The sequence below is a fragment of the Lycorma delicatula genome, chromosome 1 (genome assembly GCF_047948215.1).
Source record: "Lycorma delicatula isolate Av1 chromosome 1, ASM4794821v1, whole genome shotgun sequence".
Lineage (NCBI taxonomy): Eukaryota > Metazoa > Arthropoda > Insecta > Hemiptera > Fulgoridae > Lycorma > Lycorma delicatula.
The window spans coordinates 64,045,610-64,070,163 of record NC_134455.1 but is presented as its reverse complement, the minus strand read 5'-3'; the positions used below and the strand labels follow the sequence as shown (position 1 = coordinate 64,070,163).

The following is a 24,554-nucleotide window of genomic DNA, read 5'->3' as shown; positions in this document are numbered from 1 at the left end:
CTCTGTGTATAATATAATTAAAAATTAAAATGCTTTTTAATAATTAATATGCATTGTCTTTTTTATTATCATTTTCTATCTTATATGTTTGAATATTTATATCCATTTCCTCAAGATTATCCATTTTTGTTTTTTTTTGTTAAATTTTTTCTAGAAAGGAGTCACCGTTACATTAAGAAACCTATCGCCTGTTTTCTCTGAATATTGTTTTAAATTCTGAACCCCAAAATGAGTTTTAGTTATCGGTATGTTTCATCATAATCATAATTAATAATAAATATGAATGTATGGTTCAAGCAGCCATTCTTAGCCATTTTTGCTGGTGTCAAATTTAGTGTCCAATTCCTCTCGTAATAATGGAATTACAATATCAAAATTATTTGTAACAAATTTAAATTCACTTCATGAATATTTTATTAAAACAAAAATAATTCTGAATAAAAGCGAATAAAAAAAATAATTATGTTTTACTGTAGCCTGTGTTTAAGTGTGAAAATAGGCGCAAAACTGTGCCACTGCATAATTTTTGCGATCAAGTTTAACAATTTCAGCCACTGCTGAAGTTGTTTTTTATCGACTGATTTAAACGAATTGGGTTCAGTTTTCTCACAAAAAAACACTGGATAAAACTAACATTTATGACAAAAGATATCATAATATTATATAAATGGTGGATATCATGTTATATTTATGACATCCACCATTTTTAATTTTACAATGATAAAATCTTTAAAATCATTAATTTTGTAGAATATTTTTTGGGAACTCATTCATCAAATTCATTAAAGTACATCAATCCCTTCTTAAGGTATAAATTTTTTACTGAAAAAATATAAAATGGCGAACAGAGGAAAAATTAAGAGAGATAGGACATTTGACCAAATGATCTTTTTTTGTTTATTCTGATGCCCTGAATCAGTCCCTTAACCTTGGCCATTATCTCCAGGGACACAATGGAGATATTGTTGAAATAAAGTGATTGATTGTTTACTGTTTAAAAAATATATTTTTAGATAAATGTAAACAAACTTAGTTTTTACCAAGTATCAAATATATTTAAAAATTTTATGATTCTATTACCGAGGTAACTATGTAATAACACCTTCATTAAACATATTAATTTTTTTCTAGTTTTTTTTTTTATTATTATATTTCATCATGATTTTTTTTATTCAAAATTACTTTAGTAATCAACAACAGAAATTATTTTATCAATAAATTTTAAGTTAATCATATTAATGAAAACATATTACAAGAAAACACTCTTTTCATCGGAACAAAATGTATAAATTTTATTCCATGATATTTAATTACTCAAGATTGCAAGAGAGCGATTTTAATTGAAAATATATTAACTAGGCGATGGAAAGTATACGGTACTGTCTAAATTTTGTAGAATTATTAACGTTAGTAACTTGAAGTTTTATATTTTGGTGCTGCATAGTATAAATCAAGGAGTATACAGCTTAGGGTCTACTCAGTTGAATAGAATTAATTTAAAATTAACTGAAAACGATATCAAAAAATGACTTTTTTTTGGAAAAAAAACAATTTTTTTTTCCGGTTTCGAATTATCAATGTCTGAATCTTATATTTGTAAGCATAAAGTCACAAAAGTCCCCTTTAATGCGGTGGCTTCTAATTTTTAGAAATAATTTTTTTTTGGATTTCGTTTTTAATTTATTTAATAGTAATGTTAAACTACTCTGCATATTAAAAATAGTCTTCTTGATTTGAGGACTCCCAGTTTAAACTTTTTTTTTTCTTTTTTTTGACTCGTTATTTAATTAAAACTAATTTTGTAGCGTATTTGAGATAATAAATAGTCCCCTTGATTTGAGGGCTCCAAAGTTTATTTCCCAAGTATTATTTTCAATAATAATTTTTTATTCAATTCAAAAAAATTATGTACGATGTCTAATTTAGTACGTTAAAGAATTTCTAACAGAGAATTTTTTAAATAATCTCTCTAATTGTGTCGTTAATTGCATCATAATAAGATGATACTTTATTAAAAAGATAGGGTTAAAAACAAAATTTTCTTCGTAGCCGTTGTTTTGCAATGAAAGAAGTGTAATACTTAGCCAATTTTTATTATTTTTATAAATAATTTAAGAGAAATTTAAATTCATGTTTGTTCTTTTTGCTATTTTACGTAATCCATTCTCTAACACATTCTATTTTAATATGTTAGAAATTATAAAATAACATCGGTAATTAGTATTTTGAATAAAGTATGATTCAGTGAACTTTGAGTCGTTTATAAGAACTTGCAAGTTATCATTTACGGGAAGAAATTGCGTAGGACGGTTCAAATTTAAATTCTAGTAAATAAAAACTTAATTTTATTCTTGTCGATGTTCTTTGGATATTGTATAAATAAACGATAATTTTTAGAAGTAGCCGGCTGAGTACAACAGGTAATTGAAACGATCTTTGTTATATTAAAACTAAATGCATACAGAACATTTGTATGTTTATTTAATGAACAGTCGACTATTAAACAAAAAAAGGGTTGAAACGTAAAATGAATGAACGAGGAAAAATTACTATTATTTATCTTACAGATAATATTTCACGAATTCTGATTATATGGGTAATTCTGGATCGTATAAAAAAGTGGTCTTCACTGCACAAATTAAACTGTTATTTATCAGTAGCAGACTTCAGATCCTACCTTGTTAGATTCCATCTTTATTAGTAATGACTTAAATCGATTTATTGTTTTTCTTTGGTCTTGACGTACGGTATAAAAGGACAGATGTTGTCTATCCTTACCAATTCATATTACGAGTGACAGATACAATAACAAGTAAATAAATGTTTAGAAACATAGCTGTACTGAAAAAATAAATCAATTTATATATTTTTATAATAGAAAAGATAATTTGAAAATTATTTATTTTTAATGATAAAATAATTAAAATTAATAATCCCTAGTTAAACAAAAGTAGAACAAACTTCTTTCACCGATAATATAATTAGATAGAAACTTTCAATAGCATTTTGACTGTTACAGGTTCACGTGAGGCCTCCCTCATATTTTATAATACATTATAATATATGTAATTATCTGACAGATGCGAAATAGAAATATTTAATGAAAAAATCAATTTAAATCCTATAATCAACATTATTATTCTTCTTTAATGAACGACCAGTACACGCGATTTAGTATGCGTGTAAATCTTTTCGAAAGGGAACGTTTTTGAGAAGATTAATTTTTTTAGATTAATTTGTTTTTAAAATTGCCCCTGTTTACTACATTGCTAACAAAACAACACGCACCTCGTCGTTCCTAGAATTTTGTGACACGTGGAGTGAACAACCGCGCCACCAGATCTTCATTAAGAACATTAATATAAAATAATTATGCATATGTATATCCCTGTCTAAAGTACAGCGTCATCTTTTGGGACTCGCTCATAAAGTCAGAACGAGTTTTTTAAAATACAAAATTTGGCTGTCAGATCGCTATTTGGTGCCCGACTGAACCTTCTGTTTATATGAATGAATATGCAATCTTTGTTGAAAAGAATAGTATAAAAATTAACAATATCCACATCAACAGAAATAGGACTGTTTTCGTATAATTCAACACAATAATTCGGTTTAAGAGAAAGGACCTCATTATTTTTGTATTATTATTTTTTTTTTAATTACCACACTGTTTGAAAAATCTTCCCACCAATTTATTTAAAATAAAATTAAAAATTTTCTTTTAAATATAAAATACCCTGATATATCTATAACATGTGTATAAATACGTGTTCAAAATAATTTTCATAAGGCTTTCTGAATTACCTTAATTATTAAGGTAATTAATTATAAGGCCTAATTTACCTTAAAATTATTTCATATCTTTCCCATAAAAGAAGAATGGTACGTAGGTTTATTTGTTTGAGGTATGTGACCACATTTTTATTTTAGCTACTATTGGTGTAAAGCAGACCACGTGGTGCGCCGAGCAGCTGCGCGCAGCGCACGAACGATTTATCTAAAATTATATTTTTGTTGTTAGTATGCTAAATTCATGAATAACGTTCATGAATTTTACAATTGCCAAAACCATTAACAGTTTCATGTATAATGAAACATAAACCAACTAAAATTTTCGCGGCGGGGCGTTAGCCCGCCTTTTTCCTAGTATTTAAATTATTAAAATGAACTTAAATCATGTCTGTTTTTTGTCTTATATTTTTTGTTTTTGTATTTATAATTTATTTTATAATGACGTGATTTATATAATCTGTATTATTAACCGAACAGAATAAAATATTTATTAATTTATGAAGAAAAATTAACTTTATGGATAAGAACTTCATAGGTTATGAAGAAAAAAAAACACAAGCGAAAAATGGTGTCTCATTCCTTTTTATTTTAAAAATTGAACGTACAATATTTTGTAATTCTGAATTTTTTTTTAAATATAATATCTCAATAGTTGTAGTCCGGTTAATTTATAATAAAAAGAAAAATAAACAATAAAATACACTACGCAAGTTTAATTGTTTTTAAAATTGTTAAGAAGGTTGTAGTAGGAGTAAGTCGCATTTATGGTCTGAAATGGAAAAAAAAAATAATTTGAATTATTTGAAATTAAATCATGTAATATAAAATTAAAGTAATTAATACTACAAGAATATTAAAATAACATATTTAAAAAAAAGCGAAATAATGAAATATTACTTTCTCTGGCCATCAATTTCAATAGACAATTCTACTATATGAGTATATTCAATGCAATACAAGCCTAATAATGTTTCAATGGAGAGAAAATATTTTAATTTTTTTACCAACTTTTCGAAGAAACGTAGTATTACTTTCTTTCGCACGGTGGGATGGGGGATGAAAATGAATTTTCTTTACGTTTTGAGATATGAATAGTACGAAAATACCATTCATTTAAAAAAAATGTAATTTCCTAATTATATATATGTCTATGTATAAAGTTTCTGGCTCAAAAATCTCTAAAACTACTGCATAAATTTCATTGATGTTTATATATGCTGTGGTAGTGTATCTGGATTTGTGCACGTGAGAAGCTGATGAGGATTCGTTAAGTCGTTTTTGAGTTAAGCTTAATTGTTCCAAAAGATTTTAAAAGTTTTATTGGATTTTTACTAAATTAAATTCATTTAAATTTACATATGCTATAGTAGTATGTGTATCTATAGTACTGTATGTATCTGAAGTTGTGCATATGAAAATTTGACGAAGATTGGTTGAGTCGTTTTGAGTTATTCTTAATTTAAGGTCGATAACGGACAACATAATATCAATTTGAGATTATGTTGACTTTGTACTGGTGTATTATTCATATGAGTTTATGCAATGAATCGCAGTGGTAGATAGGTTGAAACATGATGCTTGTGTGTAGGATTTACTCGTTATTCGAACGTATGTATTAAGTTGTACTCGAAAATCAGTGCGTATGTGACTCCGAAATAGTGAGGGCGTCAAAAACGTAAGATCGGTCTTCTTGCGCAAAATTACGCAAGAGTTTTTTTATTTTCATTTCATCATACTCACAGATCTACTGTCTGTTTAAAAGTAATTTTTTTCTTATATATTACAACTAAATACAAATACGAATAAAATTCTGTGTAATATTAAAAGTAACTCAATTTGGAATAAAAATATCTGGTCCATTTACATTGTTTAGATTTTTAAATCTCATAATTGGCATTTAATTAATAATATAATATCGATATATCAATATAACAAAGTATAAAAACATATACCAAAGTAAACAAAGTATTTGGCTAAGCGGTAGTGTCTTATCTTTATTTGGGCATGCAGGAGTTAACATGCAATCCTTATCAGATTTAACATTTCTCACCTTTTATTAAAAATACCTAAGCCGTTTACTTTGATTAGCTTTTGAATCACATAAATGGTAATGAATTAATTTAAGAAATATAGGTATATCAATTTAAGAAGATCATTCAATAATTAAATTCACAAATTTTTGTGGGGCTAAAATGGTTTATTTAATAAATGTGAAATTTTTGCGCTTTTTGTCATAATCTCCAGCAACATTAATACATTCTCGTACACTCCATCTCTGAATCAGCTTATTTATGCCGGCTTCAAAGAAATCTTTTTCTCGATGTAGCTGCCAATTTAGAACAAATTTGAAATCATCATTACCATTAAACTTTTTACAACGTAGCGCCTCCTTTAGTGGAGCAAACAAGTACAAATCCAAGAATGTGAATTCAAGAATGAATTCATGAAGAATGGGAATCCAAGAATGTGTGGGAGTTGAAGTAGTACTTCCCGGTGCAATTTGTCGATGGTTTCTCGAGCTACCAGATCTGTGTGGGTGTGGGCTTTATCATGAAGCAGAATGATGATTTTGCGCTATGATCCAGGATGTTTTTCAACGTAGCTGGCTTCACTTACTTAATACGTATAACACGGTAGTACGGGCTGTTTATTGTTTGCCGATTTTTTGAAAATCGAAGAAAAAGATAAGGGTCTTTGCATATATATAATTTTTCTTTATTAGTGAACTCGTGTATTTCCACTCCACGTTCTGTCTTTTAGACTCCAGTTCATAATGGTGAATCTATATCTCATCACAAGTTAGAATACAGTGCAAGAAAATCACTTTCCCGCTGATACCGTTGTTTTAGCGACGATACATGCAATGTCTCCTTATGATAATATGTCAACTCTCTTAAAATCCATCTTTCGCTTGTTTTAGGTAATTGAGCATGTTAGTGATAGTGTTATGAACTGTATCGATCAAACTTGTAATTTTTTAGTTTAATAACTGTAATCCACCTCTTTACTTGAATGAGAAAGTCTACCCGAGTATCAAGCGCTGGAGTTGAAACTTCAGTCGGACGTCCAGAACGGTGCTTGTTAGTCACTACTGAAGTTCTACATACATGGAAAAATGTCTACGATTCATACAACTTTGTTCGTATTGTTTGGTCATATGAGAGTTAATGTTAAATGGATTTTTACATTCGAAAAGCAAAAAACAGGTTACTGCACGCTGTTCAACTTATTCGCAAACTTAAGACTCGCCGTCATAAAATGAGATTTTGAGGATATAAACAAAACAGTTTTACTTAAACTGCTGATCAAACGTCATTACGGGGTAACCAACTTAATATTCTGAGATTATTCCTTCTTACCAACTGATTTGCCAACACAGCTGTTTATGTTTTTAATAACTGAATGACCTTGCCAAAACCTTAATGGTAAAGTGTTGGTACACATTTAGAACTACAACTCGGGAACGCACGAGTTTGATTCCTAATCAGCGTTTCGTACTTTTCATGAACTGCAAAAATTAATTTTCCATCATTATCATTAAAAACGAAACAATTGGGTGCTATTTTGTATTATTATTTGTATTTAATTATTTATTAAATAATTAATACCATTATTTTAATGGAAGATGAGGGTTTTCTTACGCAAATTTTCGCTCCTTTACATCTACACGATTCATACTTGATAATCTTGTCTTCCTTACCCTAGCGCTTTTTCTGATTAAACAATTTTTAAACCATGCAGCAGGTATAAATATAAATTGGTTTTCTAAACATAAACCGGTTTGAATATGAATTCAATTTGATTAAACTAAATTATCTTGTGAGGCTAAATTAATTTTTAGCATCACAATTCTTGTTTATTTGTAATATTATATTTCTGTAAAAATTAAACTTTTAGAATCTGCTTTTTTGCAGCTTACGTAGAAGAAAAAGACTAAACATAGAAATACAAATATATCAAATAAATTCAGTACAAATATATAAAAAAGTAAGATTAAACTTTCTTTATTCTTTTATAATATTTCTCCTGGCTCAATTCAGTGAAATGTAATTAACAGTAGAATTAGAATAACACATCGGCAAATTCTATTACGTAATTTTTCAGAGCTTCTCAGTAATTCCAAATAAAATTTTATGCTCTTGAATTTTTGAAATTTTAATATAAAATAATATCATTTTTGGAACATATATTCTTTCATTGATAAAAATGTTTCATATTTTAAACCGGTCGTACATCTGAGTTATGCAGAGTTATTCAGGAAGAATATAACAAACTTTCAGACATGTTCTACTATTAAAAATAAAGAAGAAAGTTTATATAAGCGTAGGTTCTGAAACGCTTCGTTAGCGAGTGTCGGCTGGCGAATGATTTGGTCCTTATTTCTGCATCTTCGGTAAAATTAAGCCAGAATCTAATTCTTGGATCCCAAATTAAGGGGTTGGTTTAATGATTTTATATGAAATTTGAAGTGATAAATTGAAAAAGAAGCTTCTAGAACTGTACGTTTTGTAGTTTTCGGGAAATTCGGGGTAAATACCGAAAGTTGAGGACGAAACTACTTATCTTTGGCGTAATATGATTTTGTAAATTGGGTAATAAGCACATAAATGTTTTAAACAAGACCTTGAAATCTTACTTTTGTATTTAGTTTCTGTATTCTTTATTCATATCATTTTACTCAGAATCAAATCCTCTACAAGTTTTTCTTAAAATATTTATAAAACTTCCGACAGTTTTTGTAGAAGACCAGAAGTTTGAAAAAATAAATATTCTCCGATCAGTCTAATTTTATCAAACTAGAAAAATTAATTGAGAATTTAAAATTCCATTGGAGTCATAATAATCTTCCAAAAATATGTAGTTGTCGACATCTTCAAAACATTTTTAGAGAAAATTGTTCTCTGCATAATAAAATAATTAATGTTTGTTTTGTTATCTGAGATGATGTCGTAGGCAGTTTATAAAAGTGTATCTATTAAGAAAGAAATTAAAATGTTTTCTTGAAGAAGAGGTGTGACCACTTTTAGAATAATTAACTATTACGATGTTAATTTAAATCCAGTTTTCATGTTAGATGGCAGTGAGCTTTCCCGTATTAACTGCACTATACGCAAGGAAGTGGTTGAATGAATAACTTAAATAGAAATTAAGAGGACGGGTGGTCCATTCTAGTAGTCATCGTACTCTAAAGATTTACCTTCCTTTGATATTTTCCTAAAAGCAATAATGGAGGCGCCTTCCTTGGTAAAATATTCCGGAGGTAAAATAGTCCCCCGTTCGGATCTCCGGGTGGGGACTACTAAGGAAGGGGTCACCAGAAAAGTAAAAAATAACATTCTACGAGTCGGAGCGTGGAATGTTAGAAGCTTAAAAAAGGTTGGTAGGCTAGAGAATTTAAAAAGGGAAATGGATAGGGTAAACGTGGATATAGTAGGAATTAGTGAGGTTCGGTGGGAAGAGGAAGGCGACTTTTGGTCGGGTGACTTTAGAGTAATTAACTCAGCGTCAAATAATGGGCAGGCAGGAGTAGGTTTCGTGATGAACAAGAAAATAGGGAGGAGAGTGGAGTATTTCAAGACGCATAGCGATAGAGTCATAGTAATAAGGATAAATTCAAAACCTAAACCGACAACGATTGTTAACGTCTATATGCCTACAAGCGCCCATGATGATGATGAGGTAGAATGTGTATACGAAGAGATTGATGAAGCAATTAAACACGTAAAAGGAGATGAAAATTTAATAATAGTAGGAGATTGGAATGCAAGCATTGGAAAAGGCAAGGAAGGAAATATAGTGGGTGAATACGGGCTGGGCAAAAGGAATGAAAGAGGGGACCGACTTATAGAGTTTTGCACGAAGTATAATTTAGTAATTGCCAACACCCAATTTAAAAATCATAATAGAAGAATATACACTTGGAAAAAGCCAGGCGATACTGCAAGGTATCAGATAGATTATATCATGGTTAAGCAAAGATTTAGAAATCAACTCGTGGACTGCAAAACTTACCCTGGAGCAGACATTGATAGCGACCATAATTTGGTGATAATGAAATGTAGATTGGGGTTTAAAAACCTGAAGAAAAGGTGTCAGATGAATCGGTGGAATTTAGAGAAGCTTGAGGAAGAGGAGGTAAAGAAGATTTTTGAGGAGGACATCGCAAGAGGTCTGAGTAAAAAAGATAAGATAGAAAATGTAGAAGAAGAATGGGAGAATGTTAAAAAGGAAATTCTTAAATCAGCAGAAGCAAACTTAGGCGGAATAAAAAGAACTGGTAGAAAACCTTGGGTTTCAGACGATATATTGCAGCTGATGGATGAACGTAGAAAATATAAGAATGCTAGTGATGAAGAAAGTAAAAGGAACTATCGGCAATTAAGAAATGCTATAAACAGGAAGTGCAAACTGGCGAAAGAAGAGTGGATTAAAGAAAAGTGTTCAGAAGTGGAAAGAGAAATGAATATTGGTAAAATAGACGGAGCATACAGGAAAGTTAAGGAAAATTTTGGGGTACATAAATTAAAATCTAATAATGTGTTAAACAAAGATGGTACACCTATATATAATACGAAAGGTAAAGTCGATAGATGGGTGGAATATATTGAAGAGTTATACGGAGGAAATGAATTAGAAAATGGTTTTATAGAGGAAGAAGAGGAAGTTGAGGAGGATGAAATGGGAGAAACAATACTGAGATCTGAATTTAAGAGAGCATTAAAAGATTTAAATGGCAGAAAGGCTCCTGGAATAGACGGAATACCTGTAGAATTACTGCGCAGTGCAGGGGAGGAGGCGATTGATAGATTATACAAACTGGTGTGTAATATTTATGAAAAAGGGGAATTTCCGTCAGACTTCAAAAAAAGTGTTATAGTAATGATACCAAAGAAATCAGGGGCAGATAAATGTGAAGAATACAGAACAATTAGTTTAACTAGTCATGCATCAAAAATCTTAACTAGAATTCTATACAGAAGAATTGAGGAGAGTGGAGGAAGTGTTAGGAGAAGACCAATTTGGTTTCAGGAAAAGTATAGGGACAAGGGAAGCAATTTTAGGCCTCAGATTAATAGTAGAAGGAAGATTAAAGAAAAACAAACCAACATACTTGGTGTTTATAGACCTAGAAAAGGCATTCGATAACGTAGACTGGAATAAAATGTTCAGCATTTTAAAAAAATTAGGGTTCAAATACAGAGATAGAAGAACAATTGCTAACATGTACAGGAACCAAACAGCAACAGTAGCAATTGAAGAACATAAGAAAGAAGCCATAATAAGAAAGGGAGTCCGACAAGGATGTTCTCTATCTCCGTTACTTTTTAATCTTTACATGGAACTAGCAGTTAATGATGTTAAAGAACAATTTAGATTCGGAGTAACAGTACAAGGTGAAAAGATAAAGATGCTACGATTTGCTGATGATATAGTAATTCTAGCCGAGAATAAAAAGGATTTAGAAGAAACAATGAACGGCATAGATGAAGTCCTACGCAAGAACTATCGCATGAAAATAAACAAGAACAAAACAAAAGTAATGAAATGTAGTAGAAATAACAAAGATGGACCACTAAATGTGAAAATAGGAGGAGAAAAGATTATGGAGGTAGAAGAATTTTGTTATTTGGGAAGTAGAATTACTAAAGATGGACGAAGCAGGAGCGATATAAAATGCCGAATAGCACAAGCTAAACGAGCCTTCAGTAAGAAATATAAGTTGTTTACATCAAAAATTAATTTAAATGTCAGGAAAAGATTTTTGAAAGTGTATGTTTGGAGTGTCGCTTTATATGGAAGTGAAACTTGGACAATCGGAGTATCTGAGAAGAAAAGGTTAGAAGCTTTGGAAATGTGGTGCTATAGGAGAATGTTAAAAATCAGATGGGTGGATAAAGTGACAAATGAGGAGGTATTGCGGCAAATAGATGAAGAAAGAAGCATTTGGAAAAATATAGTTAAAAGAAGAGACAGACTTATAGGCCACATACTAAGGCATCCTGGAATAGTCGCTTTAATTTTGGAAGGACAGGTAGAAGGGAAAAATTGTGTAGGCAGGCCACGTTTGGAATATGTAAAACAAATTGTTAGGGATGTAGGATGTAGAGGGTATACTGAAATGAAACGACTAGCACTAGATAGGGAATCTTGGAGAGCTGCATCAAACCAGTCAAATGACTGAAGACAAAAAAAAAAAAAAAGATATTTTCCTTTAGAGCTATCTTAAAATTACCGTTTATCCAAATGAAAACTGATAATCTTGACGGCGAATATAAAATAAAATTCAATGCACGATAAAAACTTTTGGAATCGTGGAGTTAATATGGTTTTAAAAATTTGACTGTTTTCAAGAAGAATTTTATTTTGAAAAATATAATTTTTATTTAAAATAAATAAATAAATATTATTTGGTGAATAGGTGTAATGTATAAATAATGTTATTATTATTAACAAATTGAAAACTAAATTTAATAGAAAACCATTTAAATTTTTAAAATTTTTAATTATAATTTTTTTACAAATAAAAAGTCAATAGTATATTTTCTCCATCACTGTATTAATGTATAATTTTTATGTTTATAGTTAAAAAAAGATTGATTAATTACTAATTAGTAATTTTGTTTATCGATTCAAATGTTAAAAATGTTTCCAACAAAAATTCATAAATTTATCAATATTTAGAATGTTTTTAAAATTTTAAAAGTTATAATAAAGAAATTTCAAGCTAATTCAAGTTTGAAATCTAATTCTAATTTTGTACTTTTTATTTGAAAACAATAAAATAAGATTATTCAATGTTTTTATCATGTATAATTAAATCTTAATTTACTGTGAATGCTGGTGTTTAAATAGTGAATCGGAATGCAAATTTGAATGAAAATTATCGGAGCGACCTATATTTTATAACAGTATTTTTGCCTGAACAAACCAATTGAAACAATGTAAAGATAGCACAAAGTGAAGTGTTATTCTATCACGTTCAAGTTTAAATAACTGTAAGCATAAAGTTTTATTTCGAATTAATAAGAAAGTTATGAGACAGACTTAATACTTTATAAATAAATTATATATTTGAAGTTTTCTTGAAATTTCAAGAAGGTGAGTTCTAAATGAATCTTAATGTAATTTAATATTTGTATACCAAAAAAAGAAACCTTATATTACCGTAGCGTAATTCCTCAGATTCAGAACAAATAATCCATGAGGTTTGACTTCCATTGGTTTATTATTAAAGCTTATCACAATTGATAACATTTTTTTAAACCATTTCGGTTTATTTAACCATTGACTTCCATATAAGGCTTTTCTTAAATTTTCCCACTGTAAAAAAATAATAATAATACTAGAACATAAGAATGCTTAAAAGTGAAAAGATAAAAGTGAATGATAAAAAAACTATTATAATTTATATTTTCATAGTATTTATTCATATTATGAATATATACACAAGTTTATTTTTTAAGATACATCTTGCAGAGGAAATCCGTATCTCTGTAGATATTTCTGCAGGCTCGTAGTGAAACTCTATGGTTTCACGCATTTCAACAGAATTTCAGCAATTGCTGTTTGGATTTTAGCTCCTATTTCTTCAATTATAGCAGCTCAACTACTATCCACTTTGCTTTTAAAGTGACCCCCACTAGAAGAAATCGTACACCGACAGATCAGAAATCCACCAAACTGGAAATCCACGGAATGTCATAATTTCTCGAAATTAAACGGTTGCCAAACAATAGGTGTACATCAGCAATCTATATTCATTCCGTGTTAATGTTGCTCCATCTAGTTAAAATCAAGCATTGCCAGTAATTAGTGGAAATTTTTGTACTTTTTGCACTACAAGGTTTTCAGTACGGCAACGTATCGATTTGATGTGACTGTAGATGTGAGTCATCCTTGTTTTCCAAAAAATAAGAGCCCATTATGGCATACGATGACACAGCACAACACGGTAACCTTCTGGCTGTGTAGCGGGAGCTGGTGTAGGATTCTCTTGTATTCAAAAACGAAAAGTTTGTTTTAAAACAAATCTGTTAAGGTGAAAACGGGTTTCGTTCTACATTCATAGCTTGGGTAGGATGGTCGCCAGTATACTTAAGACTAAGGAGAAAGCCAGCAGAGGACGGGGTGACGACGGTTAGCTGGTAGGAATCGAGCCGAAGATTCTAGTAATAAGTGTATTTACTTCTTTTACGTTTAGCATCGTAAGTTATTTTTCATCATGTGTTACATAGTGTATTGAACTAACAGGATAAGATTTACTTAAATATGTGGAGTCAAAGCTTCAGGATGTCTCGGCGTCAAATATTTACCAAGAATGTTGAAATGAATGAAGGGAACTAAAAAGGAGTTAGTCTCAAAATAGAGTAGGCAGAAACTGAAGGTACCCTATTGTTCGATCTCCGCATAGTGTATAGTTATACATTTCTTTATATGGGTAACTTTCGACGATTGCTCAGGGCACCTATCATAGGGGCATCTCAGGAGCCTCATTATTATTATAATGAGGCTCATGACACGTACTATTGTATGTGTAAGCTTTTGTTAAACTTAAAATTTTGTTAAAGGTAATATTTACGGTAAGCCAAAATCTAAATAATCCTTGTGTGTCGATGGCTACATCGTTCGGCATCCCGGACACCGTTTTGAAGCATTTCCTGCTCTTTGAATCAAGCGGGGGTAAAATTAAAAAAAAAAAACAACATGAATCGTGGTTGCCGTATAGGGCCGGGAGGTAGCCCCGTTGCTTAGGGTGCTTTGGTCCGCCCACTATGTGAGAACCCCCCGGAGGAGGGAGGGGGGATCGGAGCTCCCTCTCCGATGAAGGCATTAGGGACCCTCGAGGTTTGAGAGGGCCGCGGGGAAGCGTCGGATGTGTGCAACGCAAAGTCGGCGCTGATATGTTAGGAACGGGAATGGTAGCTTCCCAGCGGAGAGGCGCGTCGGCCATCCAGAAGCGGAGATCGGCGTGCTTCGACTGCTACGACTCCCTGAGATGACCATTCATTGCTAACGGCGGAGGCCCGTGATCTTGCAGGAGTTTAAAAAAAAGAAGAAGCTTGTAACAAAGTCATTATGCTCGTTTACCTTTACGACCATTCGTTCACAGAATTGATGGCGCATTATGTGATCATTCAGTTTCAGTTCCTGGATGATCTGCAACTTGTATGGCTGGTACTTAAGTCTTGGAACAGTATTCCTCAAATACTTGTACCAAGCGACTGTAAAAGCACCGCATGACGACGTATTGAACGGTGGGGGCTTCTTATGATGGCAGTTCGAACAGTTTTGATAATGTCTAGCATACAGATGGTCCCCACACTGCTTTATGGACCTCTTTTTCATCGCTTAAATTGTTTTCTCAAAATTAAGTATCCGTGTAGTAATCGCATGTGCTGACGGTACACGATGTTGGCGTTCTAAATTAATCTGGCGGAGAGATTCCCTACGCGCAGCCTTCTCACTGTCATTATTTTTACTAAAAGCTTTATGGCAAAAACACGTCGTGCACCACTCCAAGTATCAATGATAACTGACTGGCAAGGTGGCGTAAACTGGCTTCAGTAAATTATTCAGTGTTGACATAGCTCTCCCAGGCCTACCAACTCAAATTTTAAAATTTCCGGATTCCCTGAACCATTTTGTAGTAGGATAGTTTTTCATGCCGTGCATTATTGGGGGTGGGCAAAGTTGTTTTAGGAACTCCACACCTATTCTACTGTAGCTTAAGAAGCACAAGTTCTGTTTTCCCTTGTAAAATAGAATGTTATTATTTTTAGAAATTTTGACTCTAGCTTTTATAGTAAGAGATTTTCATGATTTTCATTTAACATACCTCAATATTGATCCTTTCGCCACTTACATCGAATAAGTAAACAAGATAAAATAAGAGGATACATGTAGTTGCTTCGGCTAACTGAGATATGATATCATTTTTCTAGAGAAAAAAAAATGAAAACAAATATAATTTCTTGTTGGAATGTGTAAAGAAATAATTTATCGATTTTTCTACTATTGAATTACTTTTTTAAGTTACTTACAATCAGTAATAACATTTATATTTCGAGAAGTGCAATATACCTCATTGAAGGCCCAAAAACGATTGCTATGTATAGCACAAAGAGAACTTTTTAAGAAGAAAAAGTGAATTAAACCGAAATTAAAGATAATTTTATTAAAATGGTTTGTCAAAAGATTAAGTTATAGGATCATTCATTGTAGGATCTCCAGTTCAGATGTGATAAAGGGAACGAATATGTCCGACACGACTACATAATATAATTTAGAACGATTTAAATTTTATTATTACAAGAAAAGATGAAAATTCCCTTTGCAGCAATAAAAAAAGGAAACATTTTTAAAAGAAGAGGAAAAAACTAAGTCGTATAATGAAATATCCGCCTCGAAGTACTAGACACGGCAGTGGTAACTAAGATACCCTCAAAATGTAAAAAAACACTTTTCAAAAAGATAAAATCAGTAAAAATTAAAAACTAATAATTCTTCAATATCATTCTGAAAATTTCGACTTTAGGAATTTGCAACCCTTAATTTCATGATGTCATCAATAATTCGAAATCTAAAGATCAAAATTTTTTCATTCACTTTTTACTTCTTTATACGAAGTAAAATTTCGGATTTAGGACTGTTGTAACATCTAGTTGTGCACCTCCTGTTTTGATTGCAATCGACTGAACCAAACGTTTCCAAAAAAACCCAAAATCCAAAACATTTGACTTTTCTATGAGCTATCGTAAGTGATACTTATTTTCATTGGTTCCAGGTTATAGCCAAATAAAATTGTAATTAATGAAATATTTGGATCTTACAAGGGAAGATACATCGGTTCGAATCAGACTTCATCTCCTTTTCTTTTTTTTTTAATTTAAATATATTGATTTACTAATAATAATAATAATAATTATTAACCCGTGATTGTAAAAAAACTTTTGCAATAAATAATTACTCAATAAAAAAAAGTTATTAGTGAAATAAAATTTGATGTACTTTTTAAAATGTGTATATGTAATTTAATAGGCGTATAAGGAAGTCATATAGTGTCCACATCAGCTTTTTTTTAAAGGCAGTAGTTAATTTTTTTTTTTTAGAATGTTGATAATCCAACACAAAAAAACCTATTTATACGGGAGGAAGCTGTTACTAAGATATGTTAAGAAGGAAAATCTGTCATGATAAAAAAATAAATAAATCTAGGGATTGGTGAATAAAATCTGCTCTCAAGCAATCTGTATTTTTGATGTGAAAACCAAAACTCATTGAAAAATATAACGCATTAAATATGCGCTTTCTTTTTTACCCTCTTTTTAAGTCTCGTAACTAATATTCTCGTAACTAATATTCTCGAAACTCTGAAAGGAAATTATTTAAATATAAGACTAGCATAAGGGTATATATCGTTATGCTAAAACAATGAAATAGTAAACAACAATAACGACAAAGAAATCTTCAGATAATAATCTATACAGAGAAAATAATCTTTGTCTTAAAATTCTTTTATTTCAGTAATCTAGAAAAAACATACAATTGCAGAAAAAAGAGCAACTCCTCTAAAAAATATAGGATGCAGTAGGTAAGTCGATTTCGCTACTTTACATACTAGGCAGGGAAGTAATGTTTCAGCCTGAGCAGTTGTTGGATATAATGATAGAAAAGAAAGAAAACTGGAAGGCGATCACTACGTATCTGAAAATCATGATAAGAGACCTCCAAACATGGAAGGAGTCATGAACAATAGGCATCGTCGGAGGGTGCGGGGGCGGACAGGGCCGCTGGTGAGCGATTAGCGGGTCCCCCGTGCTTGTGGGGGTCGCCTTGACGTGAAGAGGCCTCGGGCACTCTGCTCGCGTATCTGATGGCGTCCGCAGGTGGTAAGTATAAGGAGCATGTATCTGTTCCTAGTTAGCTTATGATGTAAATTTCCTGTATTGATATTATGATGTAATGTTTTTGATTTATAATTCTATTGTTCTGTTATATTTAAGTTTGCTTTTGAAGTACATTATGTCTGATGTTTATCTGATCTTGGGTTAATTCCCTGTTTCTTGTGTCCTTATTCTAATATGTAGTATTTACTGCATTCCGCAAGGATTAGCTCTTTGGCTGCAGATTTGTACTGCTGTTCGATGTATGCATTTATAAATGTTGCGTTGATCGTATAATATTTATGAATGTCTCATTTCTAGCGTATTTTTATTTTCTTTCTAGGTTGGTTTTGATGATTTATTTTGATGTTTTTATTGTTGTGAGACTTAATGTTTTCTTGAGTTTTTCTACTCTTGTATTTGTATATGTTGTATGATATGTTATGTTATTTCTTGTGTATTCCATGTATTTCTGAGTATTTTTTGCTGTGTTTTACATCCTGCAATATGTTTGATAAGTCATTTTTCTTTGTATGTAGTTTCATAATCTGCATTCTGTATTGTGATGTATCGATGTATCATGTTTGCTGTGACTAATGTGTTTTTGTGTTGATATTCCTATTGTGATGCGATTGCACTATGACGTATGAACGAGCAAGAGGGAGTATCAACCCCCCCCCCCATCCAGAAGGAATGCATCACTAGCGGTACCAGGAAGGGTGGTGGTTTATTTGGTAGTGCGCAGGTTAATAACATCTTGCGGCACCTGTTAACGAGCCCGACAATGCTTAGGCGTTCGTAAATGAATTCCTCACCTATTTAACAAAAAAAAAAATTAAGTCGATTAAAAATAATATGTAGTAAAAGGAACCAATAAAAAATAAATTAAACAGATAAATAGGTAAAAATAAATTCGTAAAAGTCTGTAACCTTAATTAAAAACATATTCAAAATCCAAGTCGGATTTTAAAGAAGGTATCTTACGAATACATTATATATCAGTAAACCTGCTTAGATTTTTGTAGAACCTGTTGAATGGTACTACTTTTGAAGACAAAAATTGATGTTTAAGTTATAAGTTGCTTAATTTTTGTCTGCACTTGACAAGAAAGTTACTTAACAATCTTTTAATTTTTTTTCTTTCCCTGCTACATCTTTCTTGTTGACGAAACAGCAAAACAAAAAGATTTTTATTTTTGAAATATTTTGATAACATTGACGTTAAAGTTCCTCTTAGACAAAAATCATAAAAGAATTTATAGAAATTTACGGAAGATGTATTTGCTTATTCTTGTATCGGCCAACATTTTAATTATTATTTCTGGACTGGCTCAACAATAATTCTTTGAAAATGGTTCAAACATTTTCTGTATATGGGTCAATGGTAGCATTAAATTTTGGTCAAAATTAAAAAAGAAGGAGGGGTAACTTCTACCATTTTTAATTTTGTTTTTACTCCCTTGCACAGTGTTGTGATCCTGAAAAATTTCGGTTTTCAGATTTCAACGGAAATGTCCATTTTGACCAACCCTGAACCCATTTTAACTAGTTTTGGCGTGACGTCTGTACGTACGTATGTAGTATGTATGTATGTACGTCTGTATCTCGCATAACTCAAAAATGATTAGCCGTATGATGTTGAAATTTTGGATTTAGGACTGTTGTAACATGTAGTATTTGATTGCAATCGACTGAACTGAAAGTATCCAATAAGACCCAAAATCCTAAAAAATTGGATATTGAACTTTTTCTTAACTGCAATAATAAGCCCTCATTGAGACCTTTTCAACGATATACCATAAATGGTACTTATTTTCATTGGTTCCAGAGTTACAACCAAATACAAAATTTAATTAATGAAATATTTGGATCTTACAAGGCATGATAAATCGGTTCTAATTCCTTTTCTTTCCTTTTCTTTTTTAATTTTAATATATTGATTTATTAATAATTATTAACCCGTGATTGTAAAAAATAAACTTTTACAATGAATAATTATTCTATAATAAAAAAAACATAATAAAAAATCAGAAGTTATTAGTGAAATTCAATTTTATGTACTTTTAAAAATGTGTATATGTAATTAATAGGCGTACAAGGTTTTTATTAAAACATTTCATTCTCATTTTTATCATTGTTTACAGACATTACGATCGAGAATATTGTTGAAAAACATTGGAAATTAATCTTTTTGGTACGAACAGAAGGTAGAAGATAAGAAAATTACTATTTATATAATTTCACTAAATAAATTCCTTTCTTTTTCTATTCATCCTCCGGAACCACCGTAAGGTATTATTCAAAGCATGAGTGAGGATGATATGTATGAATGTAAAAGAAGTGTAGTCTTGTACAATCTCAGGTCAACCATTCTTTAGATGTGTAGTTAATTGAAACCCAACCACCAAAGAATACCGGTATCTACGATCTCATATTCAAATCCGTCTAAAAGTAACTGCCTTTACTAGGATTTGAACCTTAGAATTCTCGACTTTGAAATCAGCTGATTTGTGATGACGAGACCACTAGAACAAGCCGGTAGGTTAAAATACTAATAACTATACAATCTTGCTATCTATATGAAAGCAAAGCAAAATACGAAGCACAAAAGAAATGCTTTTTTCTATCTATCGTATTTAAACCATACATTTTTAAGTACTAGATTTTTTTATACCATGCAGAAATTTATTTTTGTAACTTTTAACTATTTTTTTTTTAAGACAATTAAATATCTGTGTGAAAAAGTGCCATCCCTGACCGGGATTCGAACCCAGAACCTCCAAATAAAAGAAAGAGATACTACCATTCCGCCACACAAATCCGCCTGAACCATAATAATATTATTTATTGAATAATTACTCATTTTTACGATTATTCTTTTTATTTCATAATTAAATTTTACTTCTTTTAAAAATGTACTAAAACTTTCCTGAATGTAATGTGAAAAATTTTCATTTGATTCCATTAATGAAATCAAAATAACTATACATGATGTAAACGTGTGTATGTGGCAAAGAATTAAAGTAAAAAGTTGTAAAATTTAATTTTTGTATACCTTCACAATAAAATAAATAGACGTACAACAAACAAAAGCAGCGGTAGCTTTAAATGTTACTGATACAGCCTGAATACCTTTTTCAATTATAAGAATTTTCCTGAAAATAAATTGCATATTTTATCATATAATTCTTTAATTTAAAACGTCAAATTATTTTCTAATATTTAAACTACCGGAGTTTCAAATGCATTATCATTTGCAGATATTCTTTAAAATTAGAAATGCATTACGATTAAAAAAGTAAGGTTAGATTTTTCAAAGAATTAGCATTTAATTTCTTTACTTTTTATTATAGGAATGTACTGTTTCTTCTCCAATATTTTCATACTTATATATTATTGTTCTTATAGGTGTAGAACACAATTGTATAATATGTAATACGCCTAGATTATATGGTATACCATATACGATTACCCACAAACTTAAATGCTTCTTTAAAATAGTAGCATCATGTGCCAGCATTATTAAGTAATATGAGGAATGAAATGGTTACACTATTGTTTTCTTTACTAAGCTATAGTCTTCTTTACTGGTGTACTATTGCAAACCAGCATGCTAATACCAGCGTGCATATTGTAGGCATATGCACGCTGATATGCAACAGCGTGCATATTGCCTACCAAAACGCACGTGAAATTCAATACAACTTATATTTGCATTCTGTTTTCTCTAGAGACTGGCTGTATGATAAAAATAGTCACACTCATAGACAAGAAGACGAGTCAAAGCAAAAAAGATTACTCGGATAGGTGGTACAAAGCATCGCTTCTGAAGATAAAATTAGTGCATCGCTTCTCTTAGTAACGGTATATGTATACAATCCTCCAGTTCAGTAGGAAATCAGTAAAGTACCTCGGGATATGGATCTAAAGTATCAGAACGCTACGCTTCAGAGGCAAGTATGAGATGTCTCAGTCAAGACCAGAAAACCGGCTGTCACCAACTGTCACGATGACTAAAATAAGGGGTCCCTGCAAATCAAAGCCGAGGGTCATGTTCCTGGTGGTGCTCTCGCACGTTTTGTACGGAGCACCAGTCTGATTCGTCGCGCTGGAAAGGGGGAGGATCCATACAATTCTTGTCAGTTGGCAGAAGAGATAGGATCATTCAACGAAGGGCAGATGAACCGACATACTGCTGGCCTCAGAGATTTCTGGCCCGCAAATACGGGGAAGTAACAAACTGACCCAGTTCCTTATTGGTTACGGTTGTTTTAAGACGTTCCTGTGATCGCGGATATTGAAATCCGCTGAGGAGTCTGATTATTTCTTGGAGAAGGATACCGCAGAACAAACGGTTCGTGTAAACGGATCGGTTCCTGCAGCATAGTGAAGCATGCCGGAGAGAATTCGACCTTTTTACCCCAGGGAATATCATTGCGACTATGCTGCAGACCGAACGATCGTGGCATGCGGGGTTCACTGTGTTGTTAAGATTATCCAAATAAAAATGGCGGAAGAAGTTTAGGAGTAGTAACTCCTCCTGAATCTCACTTGGCGCTGAGTTATAACAAAGCAGGATCCGCTCTAAGATGTAGAAATAAAAATAAAAAAAAAGCTCAATAGGAAATCTCAAATAATAACAATAAATGGAATTTTTTTCAATGTATAAGAAAAATTAATAATAAAAAAAAAATTTACACTGATTGATATATGATAAAGTAATCAATCAACTTCAAAATATCTTTAAAATAACTTCTCTACCAAAATAAAGTATGAAACATCTCTGATGTCGGTGGGACGGGTTGACTTTGATATTAAAGTTATTTTTTTCGTGTTTTCTGCAGTAAAGGTCCAAAGATCGAGGCCTAGTAGTACGAGTAAAATTGTAACCTTGTTATTTCGTAAGTTATCTTTCATGGACACTATTTGTTATCGAGTTCTGATTAACAACGAATCATAAGACAAGATGTGGTGGAGTTTACTACGTAGAAGTTAACCTAGGATTCAACTAAACTTGTATGTATATCACTTCATGATCAAAAAAATAAGCTAACTACAGATGAGTAAATAAATCCATAACCGATGTTCCAGAAACTTCTGAATAGTCATGTGATTCATTTAGTGCCATAAATATATCCATATATATTATCCATTTACATTATACTATGTATATTATCCATTTGAAGGTACATTCGGCTCCCTCCATCAAAAACAATTGAATATTTAGTCTAATTTTACACAAATGCACTAATTTACTTTGGAAATTAAAAAAATTACTTCTAAAGCAATGTAAAAATATATTAATATAAATAGATATTTATTAAAAATTCATGTAAATTTATAAGTCCAATTTTGGGGAAAATATATATAAAAAAGTTTTTTTTTGTATCTGATCATGTTATACGGCAGTTCTATTTTAAAACTGGTTTTAATAGCTCAATTTTGATTGTATTACTACTTATAAAGAAATCGTTTTTCTTTTAGATTTTATTACTTCTAAAAAAATAATACACTGTTGATCACAACTAAATAATCATTTAGATAATTGTCTATTTCATAATAGTTTACATCTAACTAAATAAATATCTCAACAATATTTTAGACCTATGAATAAATTTCCATTTGCCGTAATTATAATTTGACTTATTAATTTTAATTCTTACCTGTAAATTAATTGATGATATTTAATGATATATACCAGATAATCTTTCATAAACTTTATTTCTTTTTCTGAATATTCATGTCTAATATTTTCATCATATTTACTTTTTGGTAAATTATTATTTTCAACGTAATTTTGATAATTCTGTTGATTATTAATTGATTTTATATCTGATTTTAAAGTTACATAATCTAATTCATTTATTGTTAAACAAAGTAATTTTATATCATTTACGACTATCTTCATAGATAAAAATGGTACACAAGTTATTATGTACGAATAACAAGAAATTATAGACATAAATATTAATTGTAATAAATACCACATAAAATAAACGTATAATTTTCTAAAATTCGGTGGATAATATACCGGAAGAATTAAAGGTAAGTTTTCAATTTCTATGGTATTAAAATCTTCTGCAGTTATTATACTCGAAAACGCACTCATTAAAGTTAAAATATTGACTGCTGTATCATATATTATTACTGACAAACACATTTGTTTATTACTTTTTAAAAATTCTTTGGTAATAGAATTTACTAAATTCTTTCTTTCATCTGTTACTTCATATGGATATGTATTTTCAATACCCTGAAATATTATTGTACAAGCTGCAAAAAACTTTTTCCATGTTACTGCAAACACAAAAGAATATATTACAAATGCCCCGTAAATATTGATTGCGTTTGTTGCTTTAATTGTTTTATCCAAATCATTCCAGTAATTTTTGATATACAATGAAGAAAATGTAAATAATAATATTATTTGGGCATTAAACAGTATAACTTTTGCACTGCATTTTCCATAATTATAGGAATTTAAACCTAAACAATTTAATACAATTTGTATTGTAACAGAAGCTTCCATTTTTAGTTTTACTTTCCTTAATATCGAGTGGGTCTGAAAAATAAAAAATTATATAATGAAATTTTATTTACTCACTTATAAATATGTCACCTTATAATTACTGATAATTAATGTTTTTTTTTACTAAAATAGTAATGAAATATTTCTTTATAAAGTAAAATAAATTATGATTCCAGAGATTACAAGCTATATTGATTTGATGTCAAAATGTTGACAAACATATCTAGACCTTATGCTCAACTTTAGATGACGTGCTAACATTAAGTTCTTCTGATGTAATTAAAAAAACTATTGCTTGTTTTACTTGCTTCATTCAGAATAAACGATAATAATAATAATAATAATAATAA

At 30.7% G+C, this 24,554-nt stretch overlaps 1 protein-coding gene and 1 pseudogene across 2 annotated transcripts in view; both read right to left on the bottom strand.

Moving 5' to 3' along the window:
• Positions 1–24,554, bottom strand: part of LOC142319042 (coatomer subunit zeta-1 pseudogene) — an 89,427-nt pseudogene that overhangs the window by 22,495 nt on the left and 42,378 nt on the right.
• The window catches only part of LOC142319036 (uncharacterized), a 62,400-nt gene continuing 42,202 nt past the window's right edge, over positions 4,357–24,554 (bottom strand). For both annotated transcript variants that reach the window (XM_075355867.1, XM_075355877.1), the window contains exons 2-6: positions 23,339–24,237; positions 20,731–20,830; positions 15,629–15,730; positions 12,958–13,113; positions 4,357–4,561 (exon numbers count right to left, since the gene is read on the bottom strand). In XM_075355867.1, the coding sequence (XP_075211982.1) occupies positions 4,505–4,561; positions 12,958–13,113; positions 15,629–15,730; positions 20,731–20,830; positions 23,339–24,204 (1,281 nt within the window). In that variant the 5' untranslated portion in view covers positions 24,205–24,237 and the 3' untranslated portion in view covers positions 4,357–4,504. The remainder of the gene's footprint in view (positions 4,562–12,957; positions 13,114–15,628; positions 15,731–20,730; positions 20,831–23,338; positions 24,238–24,554) is intronic.